This window comes from Pseudorasbora parva, chromosome 17 (assembly GCF_024679245.1).
Source record: "Pseudorasbora parva isolate DD20220531a chromosome 17, ASM2467924v1, whole genome shotgun sequence".
Lineage (NCBI taxonomy): Eukaryota > Metazoa > Chordata > Actinopteri > Cypriniformes > Gobionidae > Pseudorasbora > Pseudorasbora parva.
This window is the reverse complement of record NC_090188.1, coordinates 31,872,064-31,887,808: the sequence shown is the minus strand read 5'-3', so window position 1 is coordinate 31,887,808 and position 15,745 is coordinate 31,872,064. Positions and strand designations below refer to the sequence as shown.

General features: G+C 35.7%; 1 protein-coding gene across 2 annotated transcripts in view; it reads right to left on the bottom strand.

Moving 5' to 3' along the window:
* Positions 1-15,745, bottom strand: part of hpse2 (heparanase 2) — a 176,873-nt gene that overhangs the window by 12,136 nt on the left and 148,992 nt on the right. For both annotated transcript variants that reach the window (XM_067421959.1, XM_067421960.1), the window contains 2 exons: positions 7,187-7,332; positions 1,918-2,064 (listed from right to left, as the gene is read on the bottom strand). In XM_067421959.1, the coding sequence (XP_067278060.1) occupies positions 1,918-2,064; positions 7,187-7,332 (293 nt within the window). The remainder of the gene's footprint in view (positions 1-1,917; positions 2,065-7,186; positions 7,333-15,745) is intronic.

Here is a 15,745-nt window from a genome sequence, read left to right as displayed (position 1 = left end):
CCCATTCTCCTCTGACCTCTAGCATCAACAAGGCATTTTCGCCCACAGGACTGTCGCATACTCTATGTTTTTTCCTCTTCACACCATTCTTTGTAAACCCTAGAAATGGTTGTGCGTGAAAATTCCAGTAACTGAGCAGATTGTGAAATACTCAGACCGGCCCGTCTGGCACCAACAACCATGCACCACTCTAAATTGCTTAAATCACCTTTCTGTCCCATTCTGACATTCAGTTTGGAGTTCAGGAGATTGTCTTGACCAGGACCACACCCCTAAATGCATTGAAGCAACTGCCATTTGATTGGTTGATTAGATAATTGAATTAATGAGAAATTGAACAGGTGTTCCTAATAATCCTTTAGGTGATTGTATGGCTGCATCCGAAAACCTAGGCTGCTGACTCGTTGCCTCGCTGCCTCATCAGACAATGACTCTGCAGGCAGCGTTTGTGCACGAAGGCACCTCACTTAATTTCGGACAGACTTCTAATGCAGTGTAACAGTTTAATGATCTACATCTAAATAGAGAGAGCTTTGGTGAGAACTAAACACATTCAATTACTACAGTAGTGATTTCTCGCTAGAAATGATATCAGAAATGTAATATGTTGGTAAAAAACGTAAATTTACACACAAACTGACCCGCAAACGCAACTTCTGGACGCCATCTTTTTCCCCATCTCAACTGCACAAGAAAGCACAGGATTGTGGAAAGCACAGGATTGTGGGATATAAAAGGCAGCGAAGGACACATGAATGATGCCTTCAAAAATCGATCAGATGAAGGTATCTCAGGAGACAGGAAGTGAAGCAAACATTAGATTTAGACACGGCTCGATGCCTTCCTTCCTTTAAATGTGTCCTCTGAAGGCAGCATTTTCCAGGTTTCGGACGCAGCCTATATATACACACACATACTTACGCACAGACTAAAAAAAGTATTGGGACACCCCTCCAAATCACTGAATTCAGATGTTCAAACAAGATGACAAGTCAAATCACTTCAATGGTCAAAGAAAGGTGTATAAAATTAAGATCTAGGCATGCCAACTGCTTTTACAAACATTTGTGAAAGAATGGGTCGTTCTCAGGAGCTTAGTGAATTCAAGCATGGTACCGTGATAGGTTGCCACCTGTGCAATGAGTCCATTTGTGAAATTTACTTACTACTAAATTTTATACGGTCAACTGTTAGTGGTATTATAACAAAGTGGAAGTAATAGGGAAACCAGCAACTCAAATCATGTAGTGGTAAGCCAAGTAAAATCACAGAGCGGGGTCAGCGCATGCTGAGGTGCACAGTGTGCAGAAGTGATCAACTCTCTGCAGAGTCAATACTACAGACCTCCAAACTTCCTGTGGCCTTCCGATTAGCTCAAGAACTGTAGAGAGCTTTATGGAATGGATTGTCATGACCGAACAGCTGCATCCAAGCCTTACATCACCAAGCGCTGGATGCAGTGGTGCAAAGCGTGCCACCACTGGACTCTAGAGCATGATCACACATGCACTTCTAGAAGAATGGTCAAAAATTCCTATAAATGCACTCGTAAACCCTGTGGAAAGCCTTCCCAGAAAATTTGAAGCTGTTATAGCTGCACAGGGTGGGCCAACTCCATATTAAACCCTACTGATTAAGAATGGGATGCCAGCCAGTGGTCCCCACAATATAGGTGATCTCAGGTTTTACTATCCTTATGGGGACATTTGGTCCCCACAATGTAATATGAACAAGGGCACACACACACACACACACACACACACACACACACACACACACACACACACACACACACACACACACACACACACACACACACACACACACACACACACACACACACACACACACAATATACAAATTCCTTTCTGTCTGTGGATTGATGATGATAAGATAATATGATGATAACTGACTTACAGGGAGTGAAGTCCATCTGTGCCAAAGGGCTGTAACAGGTACTGGTGAACAGTTTTATTTCGTAAAGTCCCGGCCAGCTTGATTTTCTTTCGCGATCGATGCAGGTTGATGATGTAGATGGTTATGGACCCTCGGACATAATCATGACTGCAGGAAAGAGAAGATCAAAAAACTTATAGCATTTCATCAAATACATTTTTTAAAAACTCAATATTGATCAAATAAACACTTTAAGCCATGCTTACATTTGACTTGCACTGCACTGATGTACACTAGCATATACACTACCGTTCAAAAGGTAGAATTCAGTAGAAGTTATTTCTTTGAAATAAATTAATACTTTGATTTAGCAAGGACACATTAAATTGATCAACAGTGACAGTATAGGGCATTTAGTGTAGATGGCTTTACAGAACAAACTAAAACAAACTAAAAGCAACAAAACTTCAACTATCGCCTTACACTAATCCTAGGCATCACAGAAAACTTTCACCATTCTGACATTTTAAACCAAAAATGTCTTCATAAGGACAATTATTTCAGATATTGCCACCTTTGTGGGGAAAACAACACATCTGAAAAAAACACAGATATTATAACACAAATGTATATAACGCGCCTAATCTGAAATTCAACATGCAGTGTTCATGATAAACTGTATGATACTGACAGAAACATTGAGTATGTTCCCTGAATTCCATTTACAAAAAGACAATGTGTTATATTTTATAAGAATCCAAAACCATCTGTGATTTAATTTCAGTACAAAATAACCAATTTATAAAGTACTGTATATAAGCAAAGGAGGCCCCAGGACTACGTCATGTAAAAGAGCTGATTGTTTTCATATAACAACTGTAAAAGCATTAGCTCCCCTCCCAAATTCACAGGGGTAACAAAAGCTTTATATGTGTTGGACGAGCGTGCTTATGTTACAGAGACTCCAGCATTCTGGTCCTTGTTTTCAGGGTAATACCGCTGAAGAGCAGGCTTTAGGGAATATTAACTGAAGATAAGTATCTGGCAACATGATTAGGCAAACATGATAAAATTCAATAAGGATTCTAACGTAAAGGCAAGGAAAACATAGCTGTAGTGCACGAATACCACATGTTGTAAAGGGCCGAATGCACTGGTCACAGCTTGGCTTTTGTCAGACAAGCCTGTTAGTAATCTCACCAATCACGAGCAACCCGGGCCATGTGCATCTTTACACCTTGGCGCACAGTGAATAGAGTTCAAGGGCAAACATTCAGGAAAGAGACAAACCCGAGACTGTGTAATGAAAACATCTCTCGTGTCATGTGATACATGTGTGGTGTCTCAGTTTTAATAGACTTTGGTAACTTGGGTAGATATTTTCCAGAAGGGCGCATTAGATCAGACGAACAGATCGAAAAATGATAAACATTGTCCAAGACTTTGAAACAATGTGCCTCTCCAGCATTCGCATGGGGAACGTAAACATGGAATCCCTTTGTTTGATGTTAGCGACTGGTCCTGGGGAAATGCGGACCGGAGAAACCGCTCAAAGCACCGAAAAGCAGGCCTGTTTTGTATAAGGGTGTTGTGATGGATTAGTGAAGATACTGAAAGCATATCCATGACTTGTCTGACCGGCCATTTTAACCACTAATAGAATGAAAAACTTGAAAGAGGCTGGAGGAATTAGACCCGAATGTCTGAACAGAAAAGGGACGTCGGAATGTCTTTTTGCTTCTACTTCGATAATAACATTGTTGACATTCAATAGTGTCATTTTAATAAAAACATTTTCTTTAATGAAATCACCTGTCTATCAATGATAAAAAGTCAAAGGACATCACTGTGCCATTGGACAGGCAAAGCAAAAGCGATGCATTTAGTGAATAGTTTTTTAACTGCTGACCAGCTGCTTTGGATTTCATGGCATTTACAGAGATTACTTGTTTGGTTTGTGGTGGTTTCGGTTTGATGGATAAGACACACTGTGATGAGATTTTGAATCTAGCCCAAAACTCTGTCATCTCTACACCAAGTTTTGTAACCAGATTATGTCGGTCTACTTTCAAATATCTCCTAGTTGCAGACTTAAAGCCTAGATTCAAAAGCAAGAAAATTTGGTTATTAAGAAGATATCCAAAAGCCATTTCATAAATACATATTTGATGTCAAAGCTTTAATCTAATTATGCAATTACAAATCAAATATTAAACTGCAGTGTTGAGGAGTCACTATACCGCCAAATAACTTACTGCCTAGCAAAAGAAACAATGACTGTAAAATCTCTCACTTTAGTGAGTCAACTCATTTTAGTGATTCAATGAATCATTATAGTGATTAAAAATGTATTGAAGCTTCTAATGTTGACTTTTATATAGCAAAGAATGTAGCTGAATCAGTTTTTTTTGGTTGCATTTAGCAAAAATGTATCTGTATCTGTTCAGTTTAATGTTGTGATATAAATTGAGCTGCTCTGATTCTATATCTATCTATATACACTGATCAGGCATAACTTTATGACCACTGACAGGTGAAATGAATAACATTGATTATCTCTTCATCACGGGAGCTGTTAGTGGGTGGGATATATTAGGCAGCAAGGGAGAGTAGAGTTTTAAGTATGTGCACATTCTCATTAGTTCTCCTCCGTTACACTGACAGATATGTTTCAGAACCAGCCGCTATCAAAACAATCTGCTGGATTCGGCAGATGTGGGCACGGGCCAGATATTATCGCTGGTGGGACACTTTTGGCCCGCGGGCCGCCAGTTGCTGACCACTGCTGTATACGGTAGTGGGTGTACAACTGTTCACGCCGATAAGTCAAAATTCTTTTTAAAGAGATAAATAATGAATTTAATAATTAAATTGATCAAAAGTTACAGTAAAGACATTTTAAGTTACAAAATATTTCTATTTCTACTTTGTTCATCAAAGATTCCTGGAAAAAAGTATCATGAAAAGAAATAGTAATATTGTGAAATAATATTAAAATCAAACTTTTCTGTTTTTATTCTATTTTTGATCTAAAAAAAAAGGCAGCTTTGGTGACCATAAGAGACTTTTTCAAAATCATTAAAAACATCTTACTGACACCAAACTTTCTAAAATGATTATATATATATATATATATATAAAATACACTATCATTAAAAAGCTCCCATATTTTGGTTGACTGTACTTCAAAATATGAGTAGCATATTTCAAAGTACCTTCCCCAACACATTTTCATACAGAGTTTCGGCAAAAGAGTCTGTCCTGGAGGAATCCTGAAGCCAGGGGCCTGTACTAGCACTGACACAGAGATGTAACTGAGCTGAGACACAGTGATCTGTAGACCGTAAACCTACACTTCTGGTGAAAAGCTGGCAGGTCCCGCTCACATCATTCTGGGGTAATAGATAATCATCAAAGGGGACGATGGCACTTTTTATCTGGCCCGGGTACAGACCTTCCTATTGTCCCGCACCTCTCCTCCCCTCACCTGCCTGAGCCTCTGGTGTCTTTCAGCGCCTCTCGCGCTGTAGAAAGAGACTCCGCACACTTGACAATTGATACTTGTTAAATTTTATGGGCTCTCACTCTGAAAGAGTGGCTGTCTGGACTCAGTAATTTATGTGTTTGAGAATGAGCATGTAAGCCTTAAAATCCTCACATTGGCTATGTACTCAGATGACGGGAGTCTGTGTGGAGATAATGCTACGGGTCAAATATGACAAGTTACTCACATACACACTTGTTAATGTTGTATTTGTTGTATATACAGTTCTGCTCCAAAATACCTACATAAGCGCATTCCCAACACCAAGTAAACATCAGAATTGCGCTGACTTATAAAAAATTGGCTCTGGAGCCCAATTTTACAATGGGCAATCAAGTGGCATCCCACCATCGTGCCAAAACTGTTGATTGTACAAAATTGAATTACAGTGGTTTCATGCTCACTGCATTCATTATTACACCACATAAAACACAGCGGTTGGCACAAACCATGTTTATCTCTAATTGAATAGAATCCATATTAAATGTAGTCTGGGATATATTTTCATTATTCTCAAGGTTGCACATGCCGTAAAAGTTGATTCAGTAAGATCATGGTTTCCATAAAAATAGGCAGCACAAGCGTTTTCAACATCGATACACGTTTCTTGGAAACACTTTACAATAAGGTCTCATTTGTTAACATTAATGTAACTAATATGAAATAACAATAAGCAATACATTTGTAACATAATTGATTAATATTTGTTAACGTTAGATCATAAAATTCAGCTGTTAATTTGTTCATGTAATTTCACAATACATAAACTAATGTTAACAAATGCAACTTTTGATTTGAAAAATGTATTAGTAACAGTTTTGAGGATTAACTAGTTACTTGTAACAGAGTTTCATAATTTAATTACAAAAGAAATGTAACTGTAATTAGTTACAGTTACTGAGATTTAAATAAAAAATACAGTTTTATGAAAATCTTCAAGATTACAAAAAGGGGGTTACATCTGAATATTTTCTGTAAAAAGCTAGGATGTGTTGAATAATATTATTTTCCCTTCATACACATATAGGGGCAAAAAACATAGTATGCATATTTTTACACTTTTTTTATATAAGTAAGGAGAAAGACATGTTTTTTTTTACTACAGGATAAAGATCTAGTATTTAGTTTTGAAATATAACCTAAATATAACTGTGTTTTTAAAGGTTTACCCTGCCTGGTATACATTTTTGAAAATGATAAGCAGTTGAAAACATTTGTTAGATTTTTAGAAAAGTAATCAAATGTAATGAGCTACATTACTTTAATAAAGTAATTAAATAGTTACACAACTTATTACATTTTAAATAGGGAAACTTGCAATATGCAAAGAAACCTTCCAAGCACTGATTAGTAAATGTTGAAATTAACAGTAACTTGTTAATTAATATTAATAATTAATATTAATAAATGTTGTAGAAGTATTGTTAATTCTACGTTAACTAATGGAATATTATTGTAAACCTGTTTCTTCAGCATCAAATCATGATTTCTGAAGGATCATGTGGCAAGACTAGAGTAATGATGCTAAAAAATGTATTAATTTCACTATATTTTTACTGTAATTTTTCCGTATTGTTTATTAAATAAATGCAGCCTTAGTAAGCATAAGAGACTGTTCAAAGGTAAACTGTTGAACGGCAGTGCATAAATAAATAAATAAAACTAAAATACTTGCACAACCCATTAAAAAGGCAGCTTACTAGGTTTTGTAACAGAATTGATATATTTGGATTTGAATGAACCTACTTGTGAAAGCTGGTGCAGTGTGCATATATGCGGAGTTTGTCTCGGATCACCCGTCCAGGTCGTGGTTTTCTCTGAAGCCCTGCGACGTGCACCGCAAGCACTCTGGGGCCCACCAGACGTTTAAAGAGCAGAGATAACCAGTAATCCTACAATACCAACACACAAAACACATGTTACAAAATAAAAAGCATCACGGAGGCATTTTTATTGGAACTTGGCCATGTCAACACGCGTGTTAGGTCAAGCCGTCCTGCCATGGAGTCATGTTAGCGTGGTGCACCTCTGCCCAAGAAACATGATTCATGCAAGATGATTCTGCTTCAAATACACTAGACAGATGTGGCATTTCTTCGCCAGCAGAACTCCAGTGAACTCCAGCATCCTTCCATCTTTCCAAGGAGTTTTAATTTTAGAACTGTTAAAGGGAAAGCTCTAGAAAACTGAATTTGAAAAGTGAAAAAAAGAGGGATTTGTATAGGCGTAACGCAAGTTTCTCATATCTGCCTTCACTTTAGTGAGAGAGACTCTTCATTTTTTTTTTTTTTTCAGGGTTAAAAAAAATGCACATGTGCTTCAGTCTTTTATTGAGAGAGACGTTTTCTTGGATGCTCGAATGGAGAGACATAAGCATAGTCTTTCTTTGGATGCCTTTCCTGTTAAAACTGAGGAAAAACAAAGTAAAAAAGTCTCCTCTTGACCATAAAGAATGAAATGCCTTATAGAATTGAGTGATACACACCATAGTTTTTGCTTTTCACCAAATGGGGGAACACAGCAACATTTCAGACATGCTCTCACATTTACAAAACAACCAAAACTGAAAAAAACTGTATCTTTAAAAATAGGGTTCCAAGATCACCTGCTTTATATCTTGCATGAATTGTCGACTATTAATCTTATTAAAAGAGCTAAATGTGTAAATTAAAGAAGAATGTGTGTGTGCTCAGGCAAAATGTTATCATGTTGTTATCTAAAAGTCAGTATTTTGCAACATATCAGCACATTTATCCTTCTGTGATCGAGTAAAACTATAAATCACCTCACATTTAATGCACACAGAAGAGCTTAAATTGTACAAAGTACAATAACTGGGCAAGTGCAACCAGATAACTGTTTCCTATGTGATAATATACCTTATTGCACGGGCTACCTGAATTTCACATGCATGACTACAATAGGTCTCTCCTAATACCTCTCATCAGTTCCTAAATTCAACACCTAATTGAGCTGGTTCAAAGCAGCATGTGTGCATCAGGAAGTTCCCATGCAATCCTGCATATGGCAGCATTTAAAGGCTTCTTTTCCAGGGAAACTTTAACTTAATTTGCTCCGGCAGTGTACATTGTGCAGCATCTGCTATAGGCAGTGGGAAAAAGACACTCAGGGATGGGTGGGTCTCTTTCCTCTGCAATTTTACAAAAAAACTGTTTTAGAGACTTACATCTCAAGTAGTTAAAGGAGGATTGCATTAGGATAAGATGCAGTGAAACTTCTATAGGGGTCGAATTTAAATGCATTTCGATTTCAAAAATCGATTCCAAACAAATGACGTCAATCCACAATCTGACTTTTGATGCAGCCTGAAATTAAAGGGTTAGTTCACCCAAAAATGAAAATGATGTCATTATTTACTCACCCTCATGCCGTTCCAGACCCGCAAGACCTCCGTTCATCTTCGGAACACAAATGAAGATATTTTTGTTGAAATCCGATGGCTCAGAAAGGCCTTCATTGGCAACAATGTCATTTCCTCTCTCAAGACCCATAAAAGGCACTAAAGACGTCGTTACAAAGTCCATCTCGCTTACAGTGGTTTTACAATAATTTTATGAAGTGACGAGAAAAGTTTTTGTGCGCAAAAAAAAAAACACTAAATAATGACCCTCTGCACACATTTGGATTGTGCTACAACCAACCAGAGCAACGTGAAGCAGAGCTAGATGACAGCACATCTATTAAGGATTCGCATCGCGTGTCAAACCGCCAGAATGCTGGAATCCCGCGACTTTGGGTTCGATCCTAACCGCTTATTCGATACACTGATTCATAAAGCTCTGAAGTTTCAGGAAGCAGTGTTTTGATATCGGCCATCACCAAGTCTTTATTTAGTTTTTGTTTTGTTTTTTGCACACAGCAACTATTCTCGTCGCTTCATAAAATTATTGTAAAACCGCTGTAGTGAGATGGACTTTGTAACGACGTCTTTAGTGCCTTTTATCGGTCTTGAGAGAGGAAATGACATCACATTGCAACAAAAATATCTTCATTTGTGTTTCGGAGATGAACAAAGGTCACGGGTGTCGAACGGCATGAAGGTAAGTAATTAATGACAGAACATTCTTTTTTGGGTGAACTAACCCTTTAAATCACACCATGTTTGTTATTTGACCGAGCCTGGTTTCTCCCAATGTTTTTTCTCTATTTCGGTCACCAGTGGAGTTTGGGTTCCTTGCCACGGTCGCCTTTGTCAACCTTCTTGATATTCCTCAATGAATTCATTAAAAACAATATAACAAGACAAAAACTATTCAGCTGAGAGTAGCAGTTTTCAGGGTTTAAGAGTTTAAGGCCTTTAAGGACAGGCATAAAAATAAATATGTTTTATTTTGCAAGCATGTAACTACTTAGATCATAGATGGAAAAGACCATTTACTGCCAATACAGACAATTTTAAAAGGGAAAAAATGTTTTTGACATTTATTGCATCACCTCTCTCCACTTTCTTTTTAATGTGCCAATACATGTGTGTCAAATTTGGTGTAAATATCTCATTTAGTTTTAAAGTTATAGACACTTTTATTTATGAAACAAATAAACTTCCTATCAAAATATTGTTTAGCTATAAACCTATATTTTCAAATCTCCTGCTGTGGTTTAGTCACAATTAGGGTTGGGTATTGTTTTTTTTCGATTCCGGTGCCAAACCGGTACTTTAAAAACGGTACCAGTGCCTAAACCTATACTTAAAAAAAAAAGAGCCACAAAACGACGATGACATTAAATAACGGCTTTTATAGATTTTTTTTCCTCATTCTTTACATTGAACAATTTATTAAAAGTTTAAAGTATACTTAAATATATAAATAAATACAAAACACAATTTACTTATATTCACAGTAAAAGCTAAGCCACCTAACCCAAATACAATAAACCTAATTTAACACTAAATAACAGCATGAATACTAGTGATATTACAGCACTAATAACAGCAAAGTAGTCTGTAGTCTTGGTCTGTTACAAACCAATTTCAAATCAGCATTATTTTTGCATTAATATGACCATATTCTCTGGCTTAGAATGCATAGCCTTATTGTTTCCATGGCAACGCATCATGCTTCTCACATTACACACAGCAGCCGCAATAGAGCTGTAATACAGCTCAGCTGTATCGTTTTATTTAGTTTTTTTTTTTTAATTCAAAAAATTCACCAACTTATGTCATGAGCTATATCTAGTATTCTGATTTTCAAATATGTTTGAGTGAATGTGTTTTGTCATGATGATCATGTTAGTTGATCTATAATGCCTGATGAGCGCCATCATGTTAGTTTGCGCCTCAGAGGATCGGATCTGTCGGATTTACTTCACGTAAATTCATCCTCGTCTCACGAAATACATGAAAGTAAGTGACTGGAGAATTCGGAGAGGAATAGAGTAAACTTTATAGTAATTTCTATTACGTGTGTCTGATATGAATAAAACACAGTCAAATTATAACTGTCAGAATGGATTGTTATTGCCACTTCCATAGACATCAGGGTGTTTTTGCTGCTAATGTTACTTGTGTGCATTTAAATGTCTGAAACCTAAACTAAACCATAAGTTTAAACCTAAACCTAAACTAAACCTGATGAGGTGAAAACACTGAATCGTTGTGATATGTGATGAACGCTGAGCGTGTGTGTCTCTGACTCAGCGCCAGCCAAAACGCGAAAGCACGTTTGATGGCACCGAAATGAGGAACCGAAATCTGCGCTCTGATTCGGTATGGGATATACCGGTTGTATAGGTACCGGTGCTCTATTGGCACCGGTTTTCGTTACCCAACCCTAGTCCCGATCAGACTCACATCATTGCAAAAACCATAAGGTGAAAACGGGCATGTTTGATATCGTTGCAAGGATTCAGGAGTCTAAGGAGGTAACTCTTGTGAAAAGAGCTGGCTCGAAACTTCTCAGGCTCCTTCAGGGCATTGTGCCGATGACACATACAGAGTTTCGTTCCGATCAGCCTTCGTTAACCTGGTCAAAAAAAAGCTACAATTTCATTGGGCAATGGCGGCCATGTTCTTTGAGATACGCCAGTGTCCTCGTGGACTATCATGGCACTCTGGAAAGGTCCGTGACAAATTGTATGTGTATTTTTAGGCTATCAAAAGGTTACGCAGATGCACTAGCCAGCTACGGTCAAACCCATATTAAACAAAATCAGGCCAAAACGAACTTCGAACTTTACGGAAAAGTTTGCTCCGGGCAATACTTTTGTACTACCATTGGTCCGTGTCAAGGTGTGTGCGGAGGCTCCGCATTCTTTCATGTGAAAATCTTTTCTGGTTCATTTGACATGAAACACACTGGAGAGGTGTTACCGTATATAGTAGAAAATGAAGTTGTACTTATAATTAAATGAGACACAGACAGTGTATTATTAATTTTGTGGCTTTTTGTTATTGAGAGGAAAGCGTACAGCACATATTTACATATTCATCTAAACGTCACTCTCAGCAGAGTGAGGGGTGTCAGGATGTTCGATAACAGTATATAGAAGCTCACATATTTCGAACTCTGTTTTACCCCTAAGCGAAAGAATGAAGAATTCTGGGTCTATCGGGGCCTTAATGATGACAAACCTCAAGAATGCCTACCTCACCAACCTTCAATTCACTTACTTTGTGTTGGCAGATACTACCAGCATTTCTCAGCCCAACCAGGAAAATTGAGAAAGTGCAGCGGCTATAATGACTTAATAACATAAAAACCACTTTAATAATAAATACATTAAAGTCAAACCACTAAAGACCTGAAAGATTAAAGGATACGACCAGCTACTTGTCTATAATACCAACAGGATATAAGCAAATGCCATGTTTTTTAATGCCAGACTGACACATATTAACTTAACGTGCAGTGTGCAACAAAAAATAAGCAGTTTTAACCACATAATAAACAACTGGGAGCAATACAAACCAACAATTTCAATAATACTTAAAGGTGAAGTATGCAATTTTCACACCGCTAACCACAGACACTAAATGGAATTGCAAAAAAACTAAGTGTACATTTTCTGGAGGAACCGTGAATGGTGCTTGCCAGTGCAAAACTTGAGTTTGCCAGGATACTAGAGTTTGACATGGCCCCAAGTCAAGTCCAGCCCAAAGCATTCATGATATTCTGATTTATGAATATAACTGGGCATGTTGCTAATGGGCGTAATGGGTGTTATGATTGGTTGCTAGGGGGTTTTGGGTGGTTGGATAGGTGATTGCCTATTAACCCGTGTTAAAACAGCCCACTTCCAAGTTTCTCTGTTATTCTGATCTGAGATATGTCTGAGGAAGCTTTTCAGTGCTGTGTGAAAGTAATAGTACAACTCATTATTGAAGAGGGACATGCTATTACTTTCACCTGGCAGATAAAAAATAAAAAATATAAATGAAAGCATAGTTAATATTGATAAGAATATGAATAATATTATTATTGTGTAGAGTATTGAAGAGATGTGTATTATCTGTTTCACCCAGATGAAAAAACAAAAAAAATAAAAAAAAACAAAAAAAAACTACATAACTTAGAAAACAACAAAACCAAAAGCTAAAATAAAAAAATAACTACATAACTAAAACAACTACAATTAATAAATAAAACAACTAAAATAAGTACATAAATAACTACACAACTAAAACAAAAATAAGTAAGTAAATTAATAAATAACTACACAACTAAAACAACAAAATAAGTACATGAATAAATAAAAAACTACATTAAATAACTACATAATTAAAACAACTAAAACAAATAAATAAATAACTACACAACTAAATCATCCAAAATAAGTAAGTAAATAAGCAATTACACAACTAAAATAAGTAAATTAATAAATAAATAACTAAAACAAGTAAATAAATAAATAAATAATTAAAACAACAAATATAGGGCATAAGTAAATAAATAAATAATTACACAACTAAAATAAGTAAATAAATAACTGCACATTTAAAACAATTAAATAAAAAAATAAAAAATAACTACACAACTAAAACAAATAAATAAATAAATAACTACATATCTAAAACATCTTAAATAAGTAATTAAATAACTACACAACTAAAACAAGTAAATAAATAAATAACTTCCTAACTAAAACAACTAAAATAATAAATAAATAACTACACAACCAAAACAAATAAAATAATGAAGTAAATAAATAAATAAACTACATAACTAAAACAAGTAAACAAATAACTACACAACTAAACCAAATAAACAAATAAATAACTAAAACGACTAAAATAAGTAAACAAATAAATAACTACATGACTAAAATAAGTAAATAAATAACATAAACAAACAAACAAACAAACATTATTTTGCAGATTATTGAATTATTGAAGAAAGGTGTTAAGGTCAGGATTTTTTTCCATTAAGTAAAGTGAACATCATTTAAATGCCATTTTTATGAGTGTATGACATGTATCATGGGATCATTCTGAAATACTTTTGCATCTTATTTTTTTATTATTATTATTAAAGCTTGATGCTGTTCGCTATTCACTGCTATTATATGGACAGGCGCTGGTGGGACATTTTTCAAAATGTCTTCTTTTGTGCTCCAAAAAAGAAAGAAACGCATACTGCACCAGTATAACACCATGTTGAGCAATTATTGACTTAATTTTAATTTTAGCATAAACTAACACTTTAATATTCTAAAGGAGTAAATGGTTATCCGGGAATGAATCATTTCTACTTGAGAAATCTCTTGGAATGACGGATAAATGGTTCTAATTAGTATCCAATCAAAAAGACTATAGGGTAAAAAAAAAACCTAAAGAAACAGCGAGAGAGAAAGGAAAAAAGCAGCAAAGCAAGAAGAGGGGATGAGATCTTTTGTTGAGGTGTGAAGGGAAAGAAACGGAGACATGATTCAGTAAGGGATTAAAGAGAAAAGGTTGGACCGTAAATTTTCCACGCAGGCCGACAGGTTCCGGCTGTTGCGAATTCTCGCTGTGGGGCTTCTGGCAGTTCCCACAGACATCCAGCTAAGTTTAAAGCATTGCGATCCCAGCAGGGGGCGATTGGTCCTTGGAATAACTAGATATTGAACGAGGCAGGGGGAAAAAAGATGACCGTTTCGAAAGTTGTGAGGAGTGCTTGACGAAAGCGCAGCTCAAAGTGCATTTTATGGAAAAGATGCTCATTCTGGCTTGTCCTGGAAGAACATACTCCTGGTGAGATTCTGGCACAGAGAAATCTAGTCTCACAGGCCCTTCAGTGAAGCGTTGTAAAATCAAGAATTTTTACCCTCGTTGTAATTTTTTCAAAAAATGTCCTCATTATGTCTTCCTTTGGTTTTATTACTTGCACGGAAACACATGTTATCCTGAGCAGGTCGACAGGTCTGGCTCTCCACGGCTGGTGGGCTGTAAAAGAACTGAAGGCCATGAGCAGATAATGTATCTATCAGCATCTGGAGTCAGTGAGGATTGCAGGAACAGCAGGAACCTAAAGGTAAGCTGCATGTTAAGCTAAAATCATTATTATATCATTATTAACACAGCAGGACTGTATTAATATGGTACAATAATAATCATTATGTTCAGGGTGGAAGCAGAGATGTATGTATAAGATGTAATCTATATATCTATATATATATCTATATATCTATTATATTATATATGTGTGTGTGTGTGTGTGTGTGTGTGTGTGTGTGTGTGTGTTTGTGTGCGTGAAAACATTGTAAAAGAAGGATTCTGGCAAAAATGTTCTTTTTTATGTTTCATTTCTAGTCACATTAGAGTTAAATTTCCATTTGATGTTGTGTTGAGATTGATTAGGCTATATATTATATATTTTTTGTGTTTGGTGTCGCAGAGAAGTAAATACTAATAATGAGGATAATAATAATAATATTATTATTATTAAAGAATTTTGATTTTTTTAAATAATTTATTTTATTAATTATAAACAACAACAAAAAACTTAATGTAACATTGTAACGCTGTTTGTAATGTCGGTTGCCTTTCCAAATAAAGCAAAAATCTATACTTTCATAATTAATTAAATAATTCATATTATTTATATACTAGTATTTATATACTATATTGATATAATGTTATTTTTGTTACTATTTTGAATTCGATTTTATTTTTATATTTTTGTGTTTCATTTTCGTTAAACGTTTTAGTAATTTAGTTTTTATATGTGTACATTTTTTCAAGCTTTAGATAATGTTTAGATACATTTGCCTTGGAAACTAGCTGAAATAAAATAAGTTTACATTTTTATTTTATTTAAAAATTATTTTCAGGGTTTTACTTTTAGGTAGCAATAATACCCTTAA